This window comes from Cydia pomonella, chromosome 14, assembly GCF_033807575.1.
Source record: "Cydia pomonella isolate Wapato2018A chromosome 14, ilCydPomo1, whole genome shotgun sequence".
NCBI lineage: Eukaryota > Metazoa > Arthropoda > Insecta > Lepidoptera > Tortricidae > Cydia > Cydia pomonella.
Window position 1 is genome coordinate 2,471,485 of NC_084716.1, and position 22,373 is coordinate 2,493,857.

The window sequence follows — 22,373 nt, forward strand, 5'->3', positions numbered from 1 at the left end:
TCAATCTATATTGTGATCGTCAAAAATAAATTCTAATAATGACTAGAAATAACATAATCAGAGCCTGTACATTTTATGCCGTCGACAGAAAAATGACGTCACGCTACATAGAGTATGATTCCAATTAGTATTTTCGTAATAATTAATCATTTGTCAACGTCTTTAGGTAACTGATACATATACTTGACAACCAGTATAGAAACGTCTAACTGACTTTCATTTTATTGTCACACAAATAAATAATAGATTATTAATTTATGAAATAATACATATTTTTGGTTTTTAACAGCGTAACAAGCTTTTATTCACGTAACAAGTATTTAGTATGATACCCATCAATAAGTAAGTTATCTAAATTTGTAGTAACTCCCTGTATGTTAAATTGCGTCATTTTTGCGTCAACGGCATGAAAAGTACGGGCCCTGAACATAATAATCCAGATAGCAACAATTATTAAATGGACGTCAACAACATCTCATTGTCATCTTTTCTTAAATATCGCGTGTGTCACCGAAACAACTTGAACTGTTAAGTAGGCACATTATTAGTAAAAATAGCAACACAGCTGACACCAAGTACACATTGACTTTGCAAATAAGGTTTATAAATTGACAATGACAGGTAAGGACCAATTTATACTAATTACAAAAGGACGGAAGAAAGCATTATTTGCGATAAATATTAGTGTTAAAGCTGAGCTTAGCAGTGAAAGCAGATGTAACATGTATATGATTTGTGCATGAATAGCAATGTCTATTACAATTTCATATATTCATATATATAAGTATTTGTTTTTTACCGTCAATAGTTTTTTTTTACATAATTCGTAATTTAATCCCTAGTAAAAGTATTATAACCGATTTTTCTGTTCAATCAACATGGAACTAATGTTAATTTAGATCAGCATTCTAACAGATTGTCGCTTACGAATTTTTATTTTTTTAATTGCTAAGAAGCCATAGAATATCTATCCTAAGATGTTCAGAAGTTTTTAGCTGGAGTTAGACGTATCCCGCCAAGTAGTAGTTTTAAATAAATAAATAAATATTATAGGACATTATTACACAGTTTTAACACTCGTGGACGGAGTTTTGTGTTTATAACGCATATTTATGAGCAAATTGTCGTCTAGTAACCATAAGCCTACTTGGGGACTAGGTTGATATGTGTAAGATTATCCCTTACAGAAACATTCAAATTTTCAGCTAAGCCGCGGACGGAATGGCGACAGTGGCGGGGCAAGACCAACATTTTATGTAGGTACATTTAGCGAGGCCCTCTGGTTGCGCAAGAAATAATGAATATTTTTATAGACCGCGATCCAGGAACAATTTCATGACCAATCGCCTCCCGGCTGAAAACTCGTGTAGTGGTTAACGGCTAGGTATGATGAACCCTCGTGGACGTCAGCTGCCGTTCCGTTGGTGGGTTGAGGAATGGCAGCCGCCGAAACACGTAAAACAAAAATAAATTGTCATCGCCTCCCGTTTGATACTTTGTCAAATGATAGTTCAGATGCTGTTGTTAATTAAAAAAAATCGTCAGTTATATCGCGGTGGTAAGAACATCAGCTGGTCGCATGAACATGTAAAAAATAAGCGCTATGCCTTTTATGATAGCAATAACAAATCATGAAACTTTGCATGTAGCATTCCATCAGGCGTAAACGCCTGAAAAGCCATCAACGGATTACGCAATTTACACATTAGGCATACTTTGCCGCACATAAATTGGTAAGGCGTATATTTTTTACATGTTCATTTTACAGCTGACTGTATTTCCACCGCGATAGAACCGGCTGACGGTTCTTTTAGTTTAAAACAGCATCTAAACTATCATCCGACAAAGTATCAGCCAGGAGGCGATGACTGACGAAATATGCTCCTGGCCCGCGGTCTATTACGTTGTCCGAGATGTACTTATTGGAGGCGCGAGGCCCCTCGGACCGCGAGGCCGCAGGCGGTGGCCCCCGTCGCCCACGCCTAACGCGAAAGGCGAAAGTATAAGGGTTTCTAGTTTACTATGGAACTTTAAAAGTAGCTTCCGTAAGCGACATTTAAGTAGAATGCTCCTAAAATGTTCATGGACAATCCTTACCTGTGACGGCATTACATCCATCCATTTTGTTCAAAGAAGTTGGTTCTGCGCTGAAACAAACGCTTTCCTATAGATATCCAATCAAAAGTAACGCAGTCGCACCAGTGACCGACAGGGAACCAGTAATCAGACATTTCCTAGTTGCGATTTTTCCATACAAACGCTCTCAACTGTTTCGTCCCTGGATTTTTAACCTTGAGCAATGATTTTTTCAAATAAGATAAATATCATCAATATCTGTCCCGCTATGTTTTGCTTTTTTGGATTATTTTATTTTGAAGAAACTTACAGCGCCTCGAATATCGCAAAAACCACCGACATGGGCACTTTATTTCATGGAAATATAGGTTAAATTTGCACAACGAATATTTTTCTGTATTCGAACTTAATCCTTGTCACTTTGACATAAAGTGCCCATGTCGAGTACTAGTGCAGCGTCGAGCACTAGTACTTCTAATTATACAAATACGACAACAAATATCCAAAAAATCAAAACATAGCGGCATAGGTAGATTATTTCTTCCTTTTGCAGTTTCTAAAATTTCATAAATATTGGTTGCGTTTTGGAGAACGAAACCTCGATTTTTGAGGTTTTCGCGTGGTAATTTTAGTCCGAGCTGCAGTTGTCCTTATCGCATGCACGCACTCCTGCCCATCGCAGCGCAACAGAAACATAGCTTCAAAAATTCACTAGCTAGGAATTGCTCTTAATTTTTAAGAGGGAAGAATAGCTTTGCGATCATAAAGAAATAACGGTACTTTTCCTATTACATTCCATTTCAGGAGAAATCAATTTCAAACACGCGGGATGGAATATCCTACGTTTCCTCCCGTGGTGCGCATACTATTTTTCTGCTCCACGGAGGCGGAAAGCGGCAACTTCGTTTAGCGCAGCGGGAGCAAAGTTGACGCTTTCCGACCGGAGGGCAGAAAAAACATTTTCTCTTTTATATCGACCAGTACGTGCTATATTTCCCTCTTAACCAAGAAAATAGGGTAGGAAGTCGATTTCATAATGTGGCAATACTATCCATACAGTAGCTGCACAGTGTTGCCGTGTTAGATCGGGTTCCCTTCCCCTTATTTTCTTAGATAAAATTTAAAATGTCGGGTTACTGGTTCCCTGTCGGTCACTGGTGCCACTACATTACATACAGTCGTCATCAGTTATATCGGAGCGGCCTACGTGCTCATAAATATCTGAACACGCACTCTAGCGCCTTGACAATAGAGGCGTGTTCAGATGTTTGTGAGCATCTCGGCCGGTCCGATATATTTGATGGCGACTGTACAAGAAATTTTGGTATGTTTTTTTTCCGTACTTTTTGTTATATTTGTGAGAAATTAGCTTCGAATAATATTAACTTTTAATCAACATCGTTTTTTTACAAGCTTCAGTTGTAAACTATCAAGATATTGTTTTTTTTTTTATTGGTATGTCAAAAATATTTAAGGACGGTATATAAAAGAGGTGTAATTAATGATATGTACATGATACGAAATGGACACATCAAATGTAGGCAGAAAAGATTAAATTTATGAAAACATCCAAGAAGTTAACACGAATCAAGTTAATGACAAAATAACGAATATCGTTAAATACTTTAGTTATAAGTTAATTATTCTAAATAGCCAGGGCAGAAATAGGACTCAGAAAATATGACTTCTAAATGAATGAGTGATACACCTGAGCGCAATGAAAAGAGGTCACTTAGACATTTCTATAGAATGTGACCCGTCTTCATCACTCTCAAGTGTAGGTACAGTAAAACTATCCGCATAGCAGCCCTTAGAACCTACCGCGAAACGAAAATTGAAATTGCGTAATCTGTCTCTCCAACGTATAATATTTGACGATCGGTCTGGCCTAGTGGGTAGTGACCCTGCCTATGAAGCCGATGCTCCCGGGTTCAAATCCTGGTAAGGGCATTTATTCGTGTGATGAGCGCGGATATTTATTCCTGAGTCATGGGTGTTTTATATGTATAGCAACTATAGCATATTTATATATTATATATATCGTAGTCAAAAGTACCCTCAACGCAAGCCTTATTGAGCTTACTGTAGGACTTAGGCAATTTGTGTAATAATGTTTATTTTATTATAATAATCGAGCGATGGAGAGGCAGATAAAGAAATCCCGATTTTCGGTTTTCGCGGTAAGGCGTCTGCATAACCTCAGGAAGGGTGCTAAGCGAATATATTTGCTAACTGTAAAATGAAATGCTTGTAGTGCCACATAGACAGGAAAGTGACATGTGTACTCATGGCTGTAATTAGGTGGGTCCACACAGAGCGAGCATACGCGCGTGGCAATTTCCTAGTGCACAAACGGCTAGTGTAGACGCGTCTCGGCCGAAATGGCGCACGCATTTTCCTCGCCCGAGCGCACCGCGTCGGCCGAAGAACGTCTACTACACTGACCGGTTTGTGCCGTGTGGACCCGCCTATTTACTTTCATGTCAAAACCCGCAGGAAAATTTTGTCGATTGGCATCGTAAGATAAGGATGGTCTTGTCAAAAAGCGCCTACAGCAGCGTTAGTACACTAATGGTAGCAGTGGTTCCTAACCTTTTTGTACCCTATCGCCCTTGAAGCCTAGCGTTTCGTACGGACTGGCGTTGAAAAAAACCCCGGAAAAATAAGGGAAACTATCTAAGCGGCTCGTTTTTTTTTCAAGTTTCTTTCGAAAAAATGCAAAAAAGTTACAATACTTCCGAAAAATCGAATAAAGCAAAAAAAAACAAGTTTTTTCTTTAAACTTCTGTATTTTTCAATATGTACTTAATTAGGAATTAAAATAGGTAGGTTAATGTGTTAGTTTCTAGCTTTTTATTGTCTTTGACACTGCTGTCATCACTCAGCACTGGCATTGTGTATTAAGTGTTTAGTTTTTCTGAATAAAACTGAAAAAAAAAAAATTGTGAAATTTCCGAAAAAAAAAAAAACATTTTTTTTTTTCGGGAATTTTCATCCCTAGTACGGATACTAAAGCTCTAAGAACATTTTATTTAGTTTGGTAAAGAGGTGTTATCGTTAACTATGCCTATAGGTATATCTTTACTTATTTTGTTAATTAGTATATTTTTTAGTTTTAGTTTTATTTAATATTAGTTTAATTTTTAAGTAGTTTTATTTTATGGCTAGTTTAGTTTTAATTTTATACCTTATTTTGATAATTTACGTAAATTCATATCGACATTTTCACTACACTAAATGTCTTTATTGAAGAGTGGATGCACGAAATACTATAAAAAACACTGTATATATATATTTTTATAAAATGAAAAAATTCTGGATTCCATTTTCTAATCCTGACCCGATAATATGCATAGGTAAAGCAAGAAAATATTTTTCCATATCAGTCCAGGAATCTTCGAAAAATCGGGTAATGAAAATATCCCTAATAAGTCGGTAAATCAAAAACCAGGGCTCATTTCTCTAACCGCATTTCCGAGATTCGGAACCACTGCACAGTGCACACAGCGCCCTCTTTCGACAAGCAACACCGACTACGCCAAGCAGAAGCCAAACAACTTACAGCTTGTCTTTGTCACTACGGTCCCCGAATACATTCCTGGGGCTGTAGGTTTTGGAAGACTTCTCGTGCTTGGCTGGACACCAACAGAAATCAGTGTTAAGAAGCGCATTTTGGTGACGTCACTGTAAGACTTCGCTCTAGATATGTTACACGCGTGCGGTGGTGAGAGATAAAATATACGCTATGATCCCACTCCCCACTAAAACTAGCTCTGGGGCATGTATACTTACTTTACTCTTTGGGGCGTGTATGAGTTAAAATGAAAAAAAAATATCACAAAAAAAAAGACATTTTTTCGTTATTTCTGGTTGTACTTGTATTTGAAAACCAAAACAGGCTTTGAACTATGTAATAATTACCTACAAAAAATGTTTAGGTACAGTCAGCGTCAAATACTTTGTAGCAGTCAAAGTGGCCAAATAGTTCGGTACACCATACTAAATATATGGTGTACCGAACTATTTGGCCACTTTGACTGCTACAAAATATTTGACGCTGACTGTACAAACTACAACCGCTTTCTCAATCCACCAACGTAGCGGCAGCTGACATTCACAAGGAATCACTATACATGTCCCTTAGGCACTTTAAGAGTTATAAATTATAACAAACATAATTTGTACCTGGCTATGGGTTTATCAGTGATATTATTTCTTATCAGGATCTTACAGTGGCTACACCATTTAAATTAGCTTTACGAGGTTTCCCGCATTCGTAATACCCACATTCACGTTCTACGCCTAGAAATTACTATAAGGGCGATTTCAGACAAGTGTACGCGTAGCATATAGACCAAATGTAGGGAAATGTGACGCTGGTGTAAGCTAAAACGCCGAAACGACCGTATACGGCAGAAAAATAGGTTAGTCTGAAACCGCTCTAAAATTAAATTGTCAATTGTGAATTTGCTTCATCTAATATGGCGAACGAATCTACAATAATACGCAAAAAAACTGATCACTTTGTAGAGAATTCATACAGTAACTTATTTTAATTGGTCTAGAGTATTCGTAAATGTGGCATGTACAGAAGTATATGTACTAAATATATAAAATGTAATAAAAACGATCACTTACCACTGGTTATAACTCCTCCAAAAGAATTATTGAATTTTGGGGTTTCTTGTGAATGCTGAAATGTGAAATAAAATTATATAAAATTACATTCCCGCGCAGATAATTTTCTAAGTGGATTTTTATGTTTTAATCAGTTGGGCCATTAAAATGTACAGTAAAGGATTTAGATATTAAAAACAGAAGGACAAAATATCAAATTAAATTTAAATTTAACTACGTATTTCATGTTATTTAATATAATAACATGAAATAAAAACAGTAATCTGAGCAATTATACAACGTTTAGGGTGTTTTCCCAACATTTAGTGGTAACCTGAAAAACTATTACCGGACCTGTTTGTGTTTGATGTTTCATAGAAAGCAGTTAGCGCATTAAATGTATGGAACAGTTAACCTTTAATATGGAATTTGAAATGAAACCACATAGAACAAAATAGTTCAATATGAGCTACATAATTTATGACCCCACAGAGTATGGTGAAACTGCAAAAAACACCCCATATTACATACATTTAAGCCATTTAGTGAAAGAATGTTTACTAACGTAACAGAACGGAAAGACATCTCTCTTGAGCCCTGAAATAGAAGTACATACATGGGAATAACCTGGAACGGAGCGCCTTAATATTCTGTATTCAGCTACTTTAGTGTGGCCGTTTTAAACATAAGTTAGTTTTCTTAATAAATGTAGATGTGGGTTTAAATCCCACATTGGCCACAGTTAATCACAGTTATTTTTTGTGGTAGAACAGTTCTATAATATTGCTATAAGAATAATTAAGATGGACAGACGACCTTATTAAGGTCGCCGGAAGACGCTGGATGTGGGTCGCTTCCAACCGGTACATGTGGAGGTCCAAGGGGTAGGCCTATGTTCGGCAGTGGACGTCTTATGGCTGAGATGATGATGAAGAATAATTGAATGCAGTCGTCAAATTAATTAATATAAAAGAGAAAAATTGTTATCGAAGCAAAATTTGCTTTAGCTTAATTGTTTTGTTTCATTAAACAAATTAGTTTTCGAATATTTCAGGTCCTCTGTTCTACCACCATAATGGATTAATATGGTTATCACTACTTAAGGAACAGTTTGTGAAAATGCTATCCGTTTCGTCCCATTGAACTGCCATTTAAGGCCATTTGCACCAATCTCGAGTTAGCCACTCTGAGTTAACTGTTAACTCAGGGTTAAATTGTACTGGAAACACGAGTTTAACTGGTTAACCTCGAGTTAGTGGCTAACCCTGACGTGGGTCTACGGAGTAAGTATTGAATTCGAATTAATTAATAATTAGATCTCAATACCTCGAGGCATTCGAGAGGTTAAAGAATAAATTATTAATAAGCATTACAGACAAAGAAATTAGACACCCACAGTATGTTATTCCAAATATTACTGGAATTTTTAAACTAGTAGTGTTGTTTAACAGCTGATGCCATGTACTGTACAGTAACTACATAGTCAAGGGTCTGTTAATCTAGTTACAATAAAAAGCATGGAGGGTGTTCTGCCTTTTCACCGAAGTTTTATTGACCGAATTTCAACCCAACCAACTTTTCGCAGATGATTTACTTTGACAACCAACATTCGGCAAACTTTCATTATGGCAACGTTTTACTTGGTAGAATTATTGTTTAGTAGAATATTATTGCTGCAAAAATTGGCTATATCAGTCACCTGAGAGCGATCCAGCGACGCTCTCAGCGGTAGAACGCAGTTGCTGTGGTCGAAAACGGCTAGGAGAGATGATGATGATTATGACATACAACATTTCTAATACATTTATTTCACCAAATCATTCATTTGGCTAAAAAATTAATACAATAACGTCTAGTCATTTAACAGACACAAGATAGGTGCGACGACGAGCGAAGCGAGAAAGCTAACAGCGTCAGGATCGACTTTTTTGCATCGAACGATGTTAGGTTACAAAAATAAACTTATGATGCTTCATATTAGACTTGCAAAGTCATTCTGCTATCTAAAACATTACATTTAAAAAAATGTATTTTTAAGTTGCTGTCCAAAAATACAGTTTGCTAACTTAGGAAATAATACGAATTATTATGTGATGTGAGTTGCTACTTGATCATTCGGCCAAATTATGCGAAGAATTGGTTGGGAAATGACATTCGGCAAAATAATTTTCGGCCATAATTCAGAGAACCATCATGGATATGTACCGCGCAAACTAGGTACTTCTCTTTTGAAAATTCTTTGAACGTTTTTATCCACACCGCAGTTAACTTTTGTGGATCAACACTGTGCAACATTAGATACTGAGTTGTTGGTCTACAAAAGGTAACTATGGTGTGGAAGTAGCTTTACAATAAAAAAAAAAACTACTCACCTCCATTTCTCTCAAATTCCTCATAACCGTGTGAATATCATCCTCGAGCGCATCCTCCTTCCGATGATTCTCTTTCTTGTTAACCTTCTTATCACTCACTTTGTCTTTCGAAGGCACTTCACACTTATTAGGTTCACTTTTATTCTCTTCTATCACTTCAACGTCACTGCTACTATCGTCTACGGCCACCACTGGTTCTTGCTGAACGTCTCCTAACGGATCTAAATCGGATATAATCACTATTTCTTTCTTCTTCTTGACTTCCGGTGGTCTTTTATCAGGTTTAGCGAAGGTCGGGGAATGGTGAACGGGAACTAGAGCGGGCCGGGGTATGTTGTTCTCCGATATTCTCATACTTTCTATCTGTTTCTTGGTTAGTTCTTCTTTAGTTAACGTCGGACTAGGTGCTTCTTTTTTGTTTGGGAAGGTAGTATCTACATGTAACGGGGTGTCGACTCTCTTGTCTTTGACTTGAGGTTTGTCTTTCGGTTTATGTTTGTCTTTTTTAGCCATTTCGTTGAGTACCGCTGGAGATTTGACTCTTATGAGCGGTTCTTTGGAAGGCGGATTGGTCGGTTTCTTCTCTTTCTGGACGACCGGGGTTATTGTTATGCTGCCTATGCTGTTGGGAACAAAGTCTTCCTTTTTGGGTTCGGGGTCTTTTTTCTCCGGCTCGACAATTAAGTCTTTGCTTATGGAGAAGGAGTTTATTATGTTCCCGAAGACAGATGTGGTCTTTTTGTCTTCGTCAGTGTTTTCTATTGGCTTGACGCTGGTGGTGACGGTGAGGGAGCTAGGGAAGTGTATGGACTCGGTCATGGTGGGCAGCGGCGGGGCGGGCGCGGGCTGTAGGGGGGGGGCGGGCGCGGGAGCGGACACAGAGGACGAGCGCTGTCGCTTCACATCTGACACTTTTAGTTCTTTGCTGAGACTGAAAAGAAAATTTTACATATGAAAAAATATATATATGTCAGAGATGTAAGCTGCCATTTTTGCTAACAGCTGCCAAGAATGCATACAGAATGTTAACTAATGTAATAATTAAAAAGTGGCTGTGACATAATCGGACAGACAGACGGACATGACGAATCTATAAGGATTCCGTTTTTTGCCATTTGGCTACGGAACCCTAAAAATCTAAAATAGTCAAAAAATCGAAAATAGTCAAACAAACATAGCTGTAGGTAATATGCAGGGCCCGTACTTTTCATGCCGTTGACTACAAATTTAAATAAGTTACTTATTGACAGGTATCATAATAAATACTTGTTACGTGATTAAAAACTTGTTACGCTGTTAAAACCAAAAATATGTATTATTTCATAAATTAATAATCTATCATTTTATTTGTGTGACAATAAAATGATAGTCAGTTAGACGTTTCTGTACTGATTGTCAAGTATATGTATCAGTTACCTAAAGAGGTTGACAAATGATTAATTATTACGAAAATACTCATTGGAATCATACTCTATGTAGCGTGACGTAATTTTTCTGTCAACGGCATGAAATGTACGGGTTCTGGAATATGCATCAAATAGTATAAAAATATTTTCCATAGCTCAAGAGAAAAAGGGGACCTTGTTAGTATGGAGGAGCGACCGTCTCTTTCCTGTAAACACTTAGTGTCGGAATATACTCACTCGGCCTGCCGCAGCAGCGTGGGCATGCGCACGAAGCCGCTGGGGAACAGCGGCAGCGCGCGCCGCACCAGGAGGTTCGCTGCCGCGTCCTGGATAAAAACAATCATTCCTTTTTACTGATAAATATTTCATTTTTTGACCGCCAAAGACGTCATACGTCGTGCGCGGCTACAGCCCAATATCAACCTTCAAGCGTACCGACAAGGTTCACGATTACGCGCCGCGTACGATAGGCGTGGCGTTCAAAAGGTTAACTGACTTTAACATTTCGAAGGAGATTATTACTCCGTCACGATCACGATATTTGTAATTTTTATTTATGTATGTTCCCTGATTTCTCGAAGACGCAAACTCTAAAAGACTCGATTTTTTTTTTTAATCTTAAACAATTGAGTGTTAAAAGACGCCATCTGCATTAGACAATATACCATTGTCTGTAGTCTTTATTTAGTGAAATGGAACCAGGGTTCCAGGGGGCTCACAGGATACCATGTCCAATTAATAAGCAAAAAGAGATTCTTTATGATTTAACTTATTACGTCATTTTGACAAAGTTACCTATTATCTACCTATCATGGCGAGGCAGATTTATTAAAATTACATTTATTGGGAAACATACAGCACATAATAAAACAAAATGGTAAAAACTAATCTAAATTAAAATATATCTAAATAAGGCCCCCGCGGCATTGTGCCAAAGATGCTGGCAGTATTCCCTCGCTGAATGGCAATACTTATGCGCTGCGAGAGAAAGCTGCCAGCTCTCTGGTCACCGGTAGAATCTATGAGCCTTTTACTCATTTCCTTAAATAGTATGTCTGTAGTTGTATCAAAGAGAATTTGAAATAGAGGTAAATTGTCAAAAATTTTTTTTTAGCCACGGTAAATTTACTGCCACCTTTCGACACATGATTAAAAGTTTTAGAACGCCATTTGACTTTGATCCTAATTCTTTCACTGATGTGTTAAATTTGACAAATATCGAAAAGTGGCATCATGTAATAGATCAAAGGCCAAAGATATGGCCGCATCGTTACGAGCGAAGCCCGGTAAGATGGCGCTATTTTTTGACATTTAACAAATTTAACACATATCGGTGAAAGAATAATGATCAAAGTCAAATGGTGTTCTAAAGTTTTAATCATGTGTCGAATGATGGTATGATGGCCCCTCTGGTGTTGCAGGTGTCCATGGGCGGCGGTACTCACTCACCATCAAATGATCCGTCTGCTCATTTGCCTCCTGTATCATAAAAAAAAAAAATGTGGCCATAAAATTTTCTTTGACAATCCACCTCAATTTGAAGGAAGGAAGGAAGCGCCGCTCAGAGAGGCGCTTCTCGCTCGGTCGCCCGTCCGACGCTATCAGTACATTCCTACCTGGTCGCCGGCGAGCCGCTTGAGGCGCGCCAGCAGCGCGCGGCTGCGCGGGCACCACGGGAAGCGCCGCTCGGGGAGGCGCTTCTCGCTCGGTCGCCCGTCCGACGCTATCAGTACATTCCTACCTGGTCGCCGGCGAGCCGCTTGAGGCGCGCCAGCAGCGCGCGGCTGCGCGGGCACCACGGGAAGCGCCGCTCGGGGAGGCGCTTCTCGCTCGGTCGCCCGTCCGACGCTATCAGTACATTCCTACCTGGTCGCCGGCGAGCCGCTTGAGGCGCGCCAGCAGCGCGCGGCTGCGCGGGCACCACGGGAAGCGCCGCTCGGGGAGGCGCTTCTCGCTCGGTCGCCCGTCCGACGCTATCAGTACATTCCTACCTGGTCGCCGGCGAGCCGCTTGAGGCGCGCCAGCAGCGCGCGGCTGCGCGGGCACCACGGGAAGCGCCGCTCGGGGAGGCGCTGCTCGCTCGGTCGCCCGTCCGACGCTATCAGTACATTCCTACCTGGTCGCCGGCGAGCCGCTTGAGGCGCGCCAGCAGCGCGCGGCTGCGCGGGCACCACGGGAAGCGCCGCTCGGGGAGGCGCTGCTCGCTCGGTCGCCCGTCCGACGCTATCAGTACATTCCTACCTGGTCGCCGGCGAGCCGCTTGAGGCGCGCCAGCAGCGCGCGGCTGCGCGGGCACCACGGGAAGCGCCGCTCGGGGAGGCGCTTCTCGCTCGGTCGCCCGTCCGACGCTATCAGTACATTCCTACCTGGTCGCCGGCGAGCCGCTTGAGGCGCGCCAGCAGCGCGCGGCTGCGCGGGCACCACGGGAAGCGCCGCTCGGGGAGGCGCTTCTCGCTCGGTCGCCCGTCCGACGCTATCAGTACATTCCTACCTGGTCGCCGGCGAGCCGCTTGAGGCGCGCCAGCAGCGCGCGGCTGCGCGGGCACCACGGGAAGCGCCGCTCGGGGAGGCGCTGCTCGCTCGGTCGCCCGTCCGACGCTATCAGTACATTCCTACCTGGTCGCCGGCGAGCCGCTTGAGGCGCGCCAGCAGCGCGCGGCTGCGCGGGCACCACGGGAAGCGCCGCTCGGGGAGGCGCTTCTCGCTCGGTCGCCCGTCCGACGCTATCAGTACATTCCTACCTGGTCGCCGGCGAGCCGCTTGAGGCGCGCCAGCAGCGCGCGGCTGCGCGGGCACCACGGGAAGCGCCGCTTGGGGAGGCGCTTCTCGATCGGTCGCCCGTCCGACGCTATTTGGAGCTTTTTTCTGCAAATTTAATCTTAAGATGTATGGCTTATAAAATAAATAAGATTTAAAAAAAAAGTACAAAATGAGCGAAAAACTATAGAGAAATAAGTAAGCATAGAGTGGTAACTTCATACATCACTTCTCTTACCAAAACAACAGAAAAAGTAATAGCACTATATCATACAGAAAAGAAACTTCCTAGATAACCGAAGTTTGACAGCGATTCAGGGTCGAATCATGCTGTCCCTTTTTTATGTATGGTACTATCCCTTGGCTATTCAGGGTTGTCAAAATTCAAGTCATTATCTGTGGTCGTACACGCAAAAGGACGTCAAGTTATGCCAACCCTAATAATTGTAATAATAAAAGTCCGAAAGGAATAGTTTCGCCTCCCTGTCAAAACGCTCATTATTTTCGTAGTCGACATCTAGCGTAAAGTAGCGGATTTATCAGTAGTGCTACTTGACACTAGATGTCACGAGTGTCGCAACTGACGAAAATTGTATAACTAATAAGCAGAAGGAGTTAAAGGGGAGCTTTTGGCGCTTTTTGTTAATTATTTTAAAATTAAAATCTCTGACCAGTTTTAAGAGACGTCAAAGACGAACCCAAATATGTAGATTTCGTATACGTGAGATCCTTCACAGCAATCGAGTTATGAAAAAAAATGTTTCTTTAGACAATGTTTAACAAAAAACATAAAAAAATTAGTATTCATTTCTTTCAAAATCCGGCAGACAAAAATGGAGATAAAAGATTGAAGAACCGATAGCCGTTTCTTTTATAATTCTATGTCTAGTGCAAATATGAGAGTAACGGCTCAAAACTTGTCAAAAATCGATAAAAACCGCGGGGAGCCCCTTAAAAAATACTATAGTGTAGTTTAAACTCACCTCTCTTCCATGACCCTGTCACATTCTGCCTGATAACTGGCCATCATGGCGGGTGTGCGGTCTTCGATCAAGGCTTTTAGTCTGAGAATATAACATGGATATGGTTTAGTAATAAAAAAATAACTGGGGACAATTAAGATGAAATGTTCATCTGTGGCTTTTCAACTGAGAAGGATCCTTATGCATCATTTGCAATAAGGACGTTTCTATCAGAAATTCTATTGGAATTTCAGATGGAAACATTAAGTATAAGGATCCTTCTGTGAAGGAAAGCCACATTTTACCACTGGGAATAACTAGAAACAAGTATATTCTATTTGTCCTCAATCGTTTGGACTAATTCGTTATGAGAATTTTTAAATTCTGACATAACTTAATGAAATATCATGAATACATCGCAATTTCGTTTTTTGAAGGAATTATTTGGCTTCAGTTATTCCCAGTTATAAAAGTGGTTTTTTTCCCCCATTTGATCTCACTGGAGAATAATGGGTAGACAAATGGGAATGGGTCATACAGGGTGTTAATTTAGTCACCGGCAATAATTTACGGGCTGAATGTATAGGTCATGCTGAGCAACTTTTACTATGGAATCAACCCCAAAATAGCGAAAAAAAATTGTACTCTCCCATAGAAAATGTCAAGGTCAGACAGCCAAAATGTATAAAGCAGACAGTTTTATTTTCACGATTTCGGTTGGGTCGGGGTTGGTCCCATAGTAAAAATTGCTCAGTATGACCTATATATTCACCCCGTAAATTATTGCAGATGACTAAATAAACACTCCAGGAGGTAATTTTTGGAGGTTTCTTAATATCTCCAAAAGACCAAAGAGAAAGAAAGATTCAAAGACTCATAATAGGAGGATCCATCGGGAGGGCCTGAATCGAAAACAAACTGTACATTGACACTTTACGGCAAAGCAAGTGCTGTCTTCTACAATTGACACCAAAAAAATTAATAGTTTAAAAAACACTAGAAAAACACGCTTTTTAACCTTGAAACCTGATCGTGTTCAAAGTCCATTACGTGACCTTTCTCACAAGTGCAAACACGACTATGATACGATATTCCATCATGGAATGCCAGTGCCTATCTTCCGGCTTCATCATCAGACCTTGAAACCTAATCGTGGTCAAAGTTCATTACACGACTTTTCTAACAAATCCAAACACAGCTATAATACGATATTCCATCATAAAGTTCCAGGTCATATCTTCCGGCTTCATCATCAGATCAGTTCGACAGTACCATATTATTGTACTGTTGTTAGGACTACATACAGCTGCCAATTTTCATGACGCTATGATCCTTGGAAGATGGTTAAATGGTCGACCTAATAAAAGCGTGTTAAAAATTGGAAGCTTAAACTTGACATTTAAATTTCGCGCCAATAAACAGTAAGCAGTCTCCGTAGCCCATGTACGCCTGCAACTCCAGAGGAGTTACAAGTGCGTTGTCGACCCTAATACTCCGCACCCTCGTTGAGCTCTTAACACTTCAATTTTTATTGCTTTAATATCTCACCTTTGTAGTGTATCAACAATTTTAGCTTCCCGTTCTTCGGCAGTGAGTTTGCTAATATCTTCATCGGTTTCATCAGAGTATTTTCGTTTGTTGTTCGTGGTGGTAGTTGGAGTGGCAGTGGCAGTGGTAGTTGTTGTGGATTGAGCAATTGGAGGGGCAGGAACTTCTGCAAAAAAATATTTTAGTTTAGAAGTCTAGCGAGAAAATGTTTCAATGATAGATGAACTTTGCGTATGCTCAGCTTAATTTATATTACGGCATTGTTATTTGGGGCAACTCGGCAAATAATTTCAATATATTTGCGTTGTAAGTGAAGCCGTGTTTTTATTTTTTTGTAAATGACTATTCAATACATAAATGACAAAAGCAAAAGGATCTAGTCTTTTTTACGCTGTTTATATTTTTTCATGCTAACGACTTTGATGTCGTCGGTACGACTAGAGTACCGCCTGTGCCACTTCGTGCTAATTGTAAATATCTACTGTAATGTTTCTTCTGTCGGTACTTGATTACCATCTAAAAACCTGAGTTTAACAACAGGCTCAGGTAGTGCGGCACGACCAACGGCAGCAGCATGAGCAGGAAGATGTTTATACGAAAACCTTTCTTGCCTTAGAAGTTTAACGGCGTCATACTCACTAGTATCATTGGCTGTCTTCTGTGCTGTACGTCGCACTCGGGGTACTGGCTTGGCAAGCAAGCAGGCCGCCGCACTCGTGATATAGCCTAACTACTGAATAGGGTTGCGTCCAACTTACTAATACTAAATTACTTACGAGTGTCGCCAGTCTCAGACAAATTAGTGTGCTAAACTAGCTAGTATAGTCAGTATCTTACTAGCATCTCTCTTGTGTGTTAAGACGTATCTGCCTATACACCGTGGGTCAATTAAACCCGATAGATTTCAAAGGTGTATTCTTGACCGCATTTAGAGACTAAAATGTCATACAATGTTTTCTGAAATCGGTCTTGTTTTAGAGATAATGACAATTTCTGTGAAAATTTGTTTCTTTTATAACTTAGTCAAAAACAGGGACCGGAAAAACCCGTTCATTTGGCTTACCCGTTCGAATGGGTAACCCCTTCATATGATAAGCTAATCGTTTGGGTAACCCGTTCAACCGGTTACCCAACAATAATGATTAACCCGTATTATTCAGATTAACCTAATCGTAACAAGTGGTTACAGCTTACAGGAGCTGATTCGGTTTGTGTTTTGCGTGTACTAACCGGTAACCTTTCGGTTTAGGGTAAGCCTTACCCCTCTCCCGCGCCTTTCCTCCACCGCTGCGGCACCGCGGCAGAGATGGGCATTACGTAATCGATTCGATAGTTATATTGTAACTACCGACGTAAAAGTACTTTTCGTTAATGTTGACTGATGAGATGGCGGCCACACACTTTGTCATAAAAATCATCATTTTTAGGTTTTAGGGAGTTCCGATTTCGAAAATGATGACGATTTTGGAATCCAAGATGGCGGCCATGCAGTAAGTCATAAAAGTCGTCATGTAAATCGGTTTTTAGGTTTATGGGAGTGCAGATTTAGAAAAAGTTGACCATTTTGGAGTCCAAGATGGTGACCATGTACTATGTCATAAAAATCGTCATGGATGTCGTTATATAGGTTTTAGGGAGTGCAGATTTCGAAAATCATGACTATTTTGGAATCCAAGATGGCGGCCATGCAATTTGTCATAAAAGTCGTCATGGATGGAGTCCAAGATGGTGACCATGTAATATGTCATAAAAGTCGTCATGGATGTCGTTTTATACGTTTTAGGGAGTGCGGATTTCGAAAATCATGACTATTTTGGAATCCAAGATGGCGGCCATGCAATTTGACATAAAAGTCGTCATGGATGTCGTTTTATACGTTTTAGGGAGTGCGGATTTCGAAAATGATGACCATTTCGAAGTCCAAGATGGCGGCCATGCAATTTGTCATAAAAGTCTTTATTGATGTCGTTTTATAGGTTTTAGGGAATGCGGATTTCGAAAATCATGACTATTTTGGAATCCAAGATGGCGGCCATGCAATTTGTCATAAAAGTTTTTTATTTATTTATTTAAACTTTATTGCACAATACATGAAGAGTACAAATGGCGGACTTAATGCCAGAAGGCATTCTCTACCAGTCAACCATGAGCCAAACCGAAAGATCCTAATTGGTGCAGGGTCAGAATACAGAGTAAAATGACAAAAAAAAATATCACAAAATTATATAAAATTATACATACATAAATAATATGATACATAAATATAAATACATACATATACAAATATATACCCATTGTGAAACATCATGAGGACGACCTTTTAACCTTGTCAAACAGATGCTTGCGCAACATGCGCATAACATAAAAGTTGTCATGGATGTAGTTTTATACGTTTTAGGAAGTGCAGATTTCGAAAAAGATTACCATTTTGGAGTCCAAGATGGTGACCATGTACAATGTCATAAAAATCGTCATGGATGTCATTATATAGGTTTTAGGGAGTGCAGATTTCGAAAATGATGACTATTTTCGAATCCAAGGTGGAGGCCATGCAATTTGTCATAAAAGTCGTCATAGATATCGTTTAATAGGTTTTAGGGAGTGCGGATTTCGAAAATGATGACCATTTTGAAATCAAAGGTGGCGGTCACACATTTTGTCATAAAAGTCATCATTGAAGTAATTTTTTAGGTTTTAGGGAGTGCGGATTTCGAAAATCATGACTATTTTGGAATCCAAGATGGCGGCCTTGTTTTTTGTCATAATAGTCGTCATGGATATCGTTTTATAGGATTTAGGGAGTGCGCGTTTTGAAAATGATGACTATTTTGGAATTCCAAGATGACGGCCACGTACTATTTAATAAAAGTCATCATGGATGTCGTTTTATAGGTTTTAGAGAGTGCGGATTTTGAAAAAGATGATCATTTTGGAATTCATGATGCCGACCATGAAATATGTCAGAAAAATAGTCATGGATGTCGTTGTATAGGTTTTACGGAGTGCGGATTTCGAAAATCATGACTATTTTGGAATCCAAGATGGCGACCATGCAATTTGTCATAAAAGTCGTCATGGATGTCGTTTTATAGGTTTTAGGGAGTGCAGATTTCGAAAGTCATGACTATTTTGGAATCCAAGATGGCGGCCATGCAACTTGTCATAAAAGTTGTCATGGATGTCGTTTTATAGGTTTTAGGGAATGTGGTTTTCAAAAATGATGAACCTCAACCATGTGTATCGTAAAGAACTCGTCAAGACATTTAAAATGAGCTTAAACTCGATAGCATTATGGGAAGTCATCGATGAGTTCCATTGACAACTTCCGATTTCACTATCAGACCTTCGTCACCATGTGTATCGTAAAGAACTCTTCAAGACATTTTAAATGAGCCCAAACTCAATAGCATTACTAGTAGTTATCGATGAGTTCCATCAACACCTTCCGATTCCACCATCAGACCCTCGCCACCATGTGTATCGTAAAGAACTCATGAAGACCTTTAAAATGAGCCCAAACTCGATAGCATTACTTGTAGTTATCGATGAGTTCCATCAACACCTTCCGATTCCACCATCAGACCCTCGCCACCATGTGTATCGTAAAGAACTCGTCAAGATATTTAAAATGAGCCCAAACTCGATAGCATTACTAGTAGTTATCGATGAGTTCCATCAACGCCTTCCGATTCCACCATCAGACCCTCGCCACCATGTGTATCGTAAAAAACTCGTCAAGACCTTTAAAATGAGCCCAAACTCGATAGCATTACTAGTAGTTATCGATGAGTTCCACTGACACCTTCCGATTCTACCATCAGACCCTCGCCACCATGTGTATCGTAAAGAACTCGTCAAGATATTTAAAATGAGCCCAAACTCGATAGCGTTACTAGTAGTTATCGATGAGTTCCATCTACACCTTCCGATTCCACCATCAGACCCTCTCCCCCATGTGTATCGTAAAGAACTCGTCAAGACCTTTAAAATGAGCCCTAACTCGATAGCATTATTAGTAGTTATCGATGAGTTCCATCGACACCTTCCGATTCCACCATCAGACCCTCTCCACTATGTGTATCGTAAAGAACTCGTCAAGACCTTTAAAATGAGCCCGAACTCGATAAAATTATTAGAAGCCATTGATGAGTTCCATTGACACAGGAGATGTGCACAGACAGCTAACGATAAAGAAAGTGACTATAATAGGAGTAATAGGTACTAAACAAAAATATACCAAAATCAATGCAACGCCTTACCATATTGGGTAATTTGCCTTAAACTTTAGCATGTGTTTTGAAATCTACGTTGTGCGCTACTTGACTTAACGTACACTTTTGTTTGAATTAGCAATATTAGGTCGGCAAATTACAAAGCCTTTGACAAATACCGACTGCCGCCGCGCCGCGCCGCGCACTCGCACGTGCACGTAGGGAATGGAACCGCCGTGTTTCGCGTCGGGCGCTACGTTAATAGACCATATGCAGTTCACGTAAAAGTTAAAACAGCTTGTTCGTATTTAATCAGCGCTTGAAGCGGTAACCCTTTCCCGGGTTTTTAATATCGGTAAGCGCTAACCTGAATTAATTCAAATAAAAGGATTAGTTTCTTAACCGGTAAGCCAATCAAAAGCTTACCGAAATGAAGCGGTTTTTGGAACACAGCTTTACAATAACCCGGGTTTTTGAACGGGTTAGGGTAAGCGGGTCCGGTCCCTGGTCAAAAACGCCTTTTTAGCTGTGACGCTGCCACTATGTGACTTGGTTTAGACATACCTACTGACAGATATTAAAGTTTTAAAGTAAACTCGCAATTTTCGTCTGTAAAAAAAAAACTTTACTTATTCGTTGTAATGTTTTTTTTTTCACCAAGGTGTAAAAATAAATAACGTGTCGTGTGCAGAAAACGCAAAAGGAAATATTTTTTTCGGCAAAAAAATTTTTTTTGTAGCGAATTTCGCCAAAACTCATTTAAAAATGTTTTGCTTCTTATAACCTCAGGAATGCGTGGTTAAAATCTGTCGGGTTTAATTGGCCCACGGTGTATTACTCACTAGTATCGTTGTTATCGCTCTGCGCCGCGAGCCGCGCCTGCACGCGGTGCAGCAGCTTGGCGCGCGACGAGCGCAGCGCGGCGGCGGCGCGGCCCCACGCGCTGCCAGACAGCTGTATACATTACTCACTAGTATCGTTGTTATCGCTCTGCGCCGCGAGCCGCGCCTGCACGCGGTGCAGCAGCTTGGCGCGCGACGAGCGCAGCGCGGCGGCGGCGCGGCCCCACGCGCTGCCAGACAGCTGTATACATTACTCACTAGTATCGTTGTTATCGCTCTGCGCCGCGAGCCGCGCCTGCACGCGGTGCAGCAGCTTGGCGCGCGACGAGCGCAGCGCGGCGGCGGCGCGGCCCCACGCGCTGCCAGACAGCTGTATACATTACTCACTAGTATCGTTGTTATCGCTCTGCGCCGCGAGCCGCGCCTGCACGCGGTGCAGCAGCTTGGCGCGCGACGAGCGCAGCGCGGCGGCGGCGCGGCCCCACGCGCTGCCAGACAGCTGTATACATTACTCACTAGTATCGTTGTTATCGCTCTGCGCCGCGAGCCGCGCCTGCACGCGGTGCAGCAGCTTGGCGCGCGACGAGCGCAGCGCGGCGGCGGCGCGGCCCCACGCGCTGCCAGACAGCTGTATACATTACTCACTAGTATCGTTGTTATCGCTCTGCGCCGCGAGCCGCGCCTGCACGCGGTGCAGCAGCTTGGCGCGCGACGAGCGCAGCGCGGCGGCGGCGCGGCCCCACGCGCTGCCAGACAGCTGTATACATTACTCACTAGTATCGTTGTTGTCGCTCTGCGCCGCGAGCCGCGCCTGCACGCGGTGCAGCAGCTTGGCGCGCGACGAGCGCAGCGCGGCGGCGGCGCGGCCCCACGCGCTGCCAGACAGCTGTATACATTACTCACTAGTATCGTTGTTGTCGCTCTGCGCCGCGAGCCGCGCCTGCACGCGGTGCAGCAGCTTGGCGCGCGACGAGCGCAGCGCGGCGGCGGCGCGGCCCCACGCGCTGCCAGACAGCTGTATACATTACTCACTAGTATCGTTGTTGTCGCTCTGCGCCGCGAGCCGCGCCTGCACGCGGTGCAGCAGCTTGGCGCGCGACGAGCGCAGCGCGGCGGCGGCGCGGCCCCACGCGCTGCCAGACAGCTGTATACATTACTCACTAGTATCGTTGTTGTCGCTCTGCGCCGCGAGCCGCGCCTGCACGCGGTGCAGCAGCTTGGCGCGCGACGAGCGCAGCGCGGCGGCGGCGCGGCCCCACGCGCTGCCAGACAGCTGTATACATTACTCACTAGTATCGTTGTTGTCGCTCTGCGCCGCGAGCCGCGCCTGCACGCGGTGCAGCAGCTTGGCGCGCGACGAGCGCAGCGCGGCGGCGGCGCGGCCCCACGCGCTGCCAGACAGCTGTATACATTACTCACTAGTATCGTTGTTATCGCTCTGCGCCGCGAGCCGCGCCTGCACGCGGTGCAGCAGCTTGGCGCGCGACGAGCGCAGCGCGGCGGCGGCGCGGCCCCACGCGCTGCCAGACAGCTGTATACATTACTCACTAGTATCGTTGTTATCGCTCTGCGCCGCGAGCCG

General features: G+C 42.1%; 1 protein-coding gene across 1 annotated transcript in view; it reads right to left on the reverse strand.

Annotated features, from left to right (window-relative positions):
* LOC133524718 (yemanuclein) overlaps positions 1 to 22,373 on the reverse strand; it is a 51,814-nt gene that overhangs the window by 6,615 nt on the left and 22,826 nt on the right. The window contains 8 exon segments of the mRNA XM_061860858.1: positions 2,098 to 2,142; positions 5,639 to 5,711; positions 6,715 to 6,769; positions 9,066 to 9,996; positions 10,709 to 10,797; positions 13,213 to 13,336; positions 14,212 to 14,292; positions 15,739 to 15,904. Coding sequence (XP_061716842.1) covers positions 2,109 to 2,142; positions 5,639 to 5,711; positions 6,715 to 6,769; positions 9,066 to 9,996; positions 10,709 to 10,797; positions 13,213 to 13,336; positions 14,212 to 14,292; positions 15,739 to 15,904 — 1,553 coding nt within the window. The 3' untranslated portion in view covers positions 2,098 to 2,108.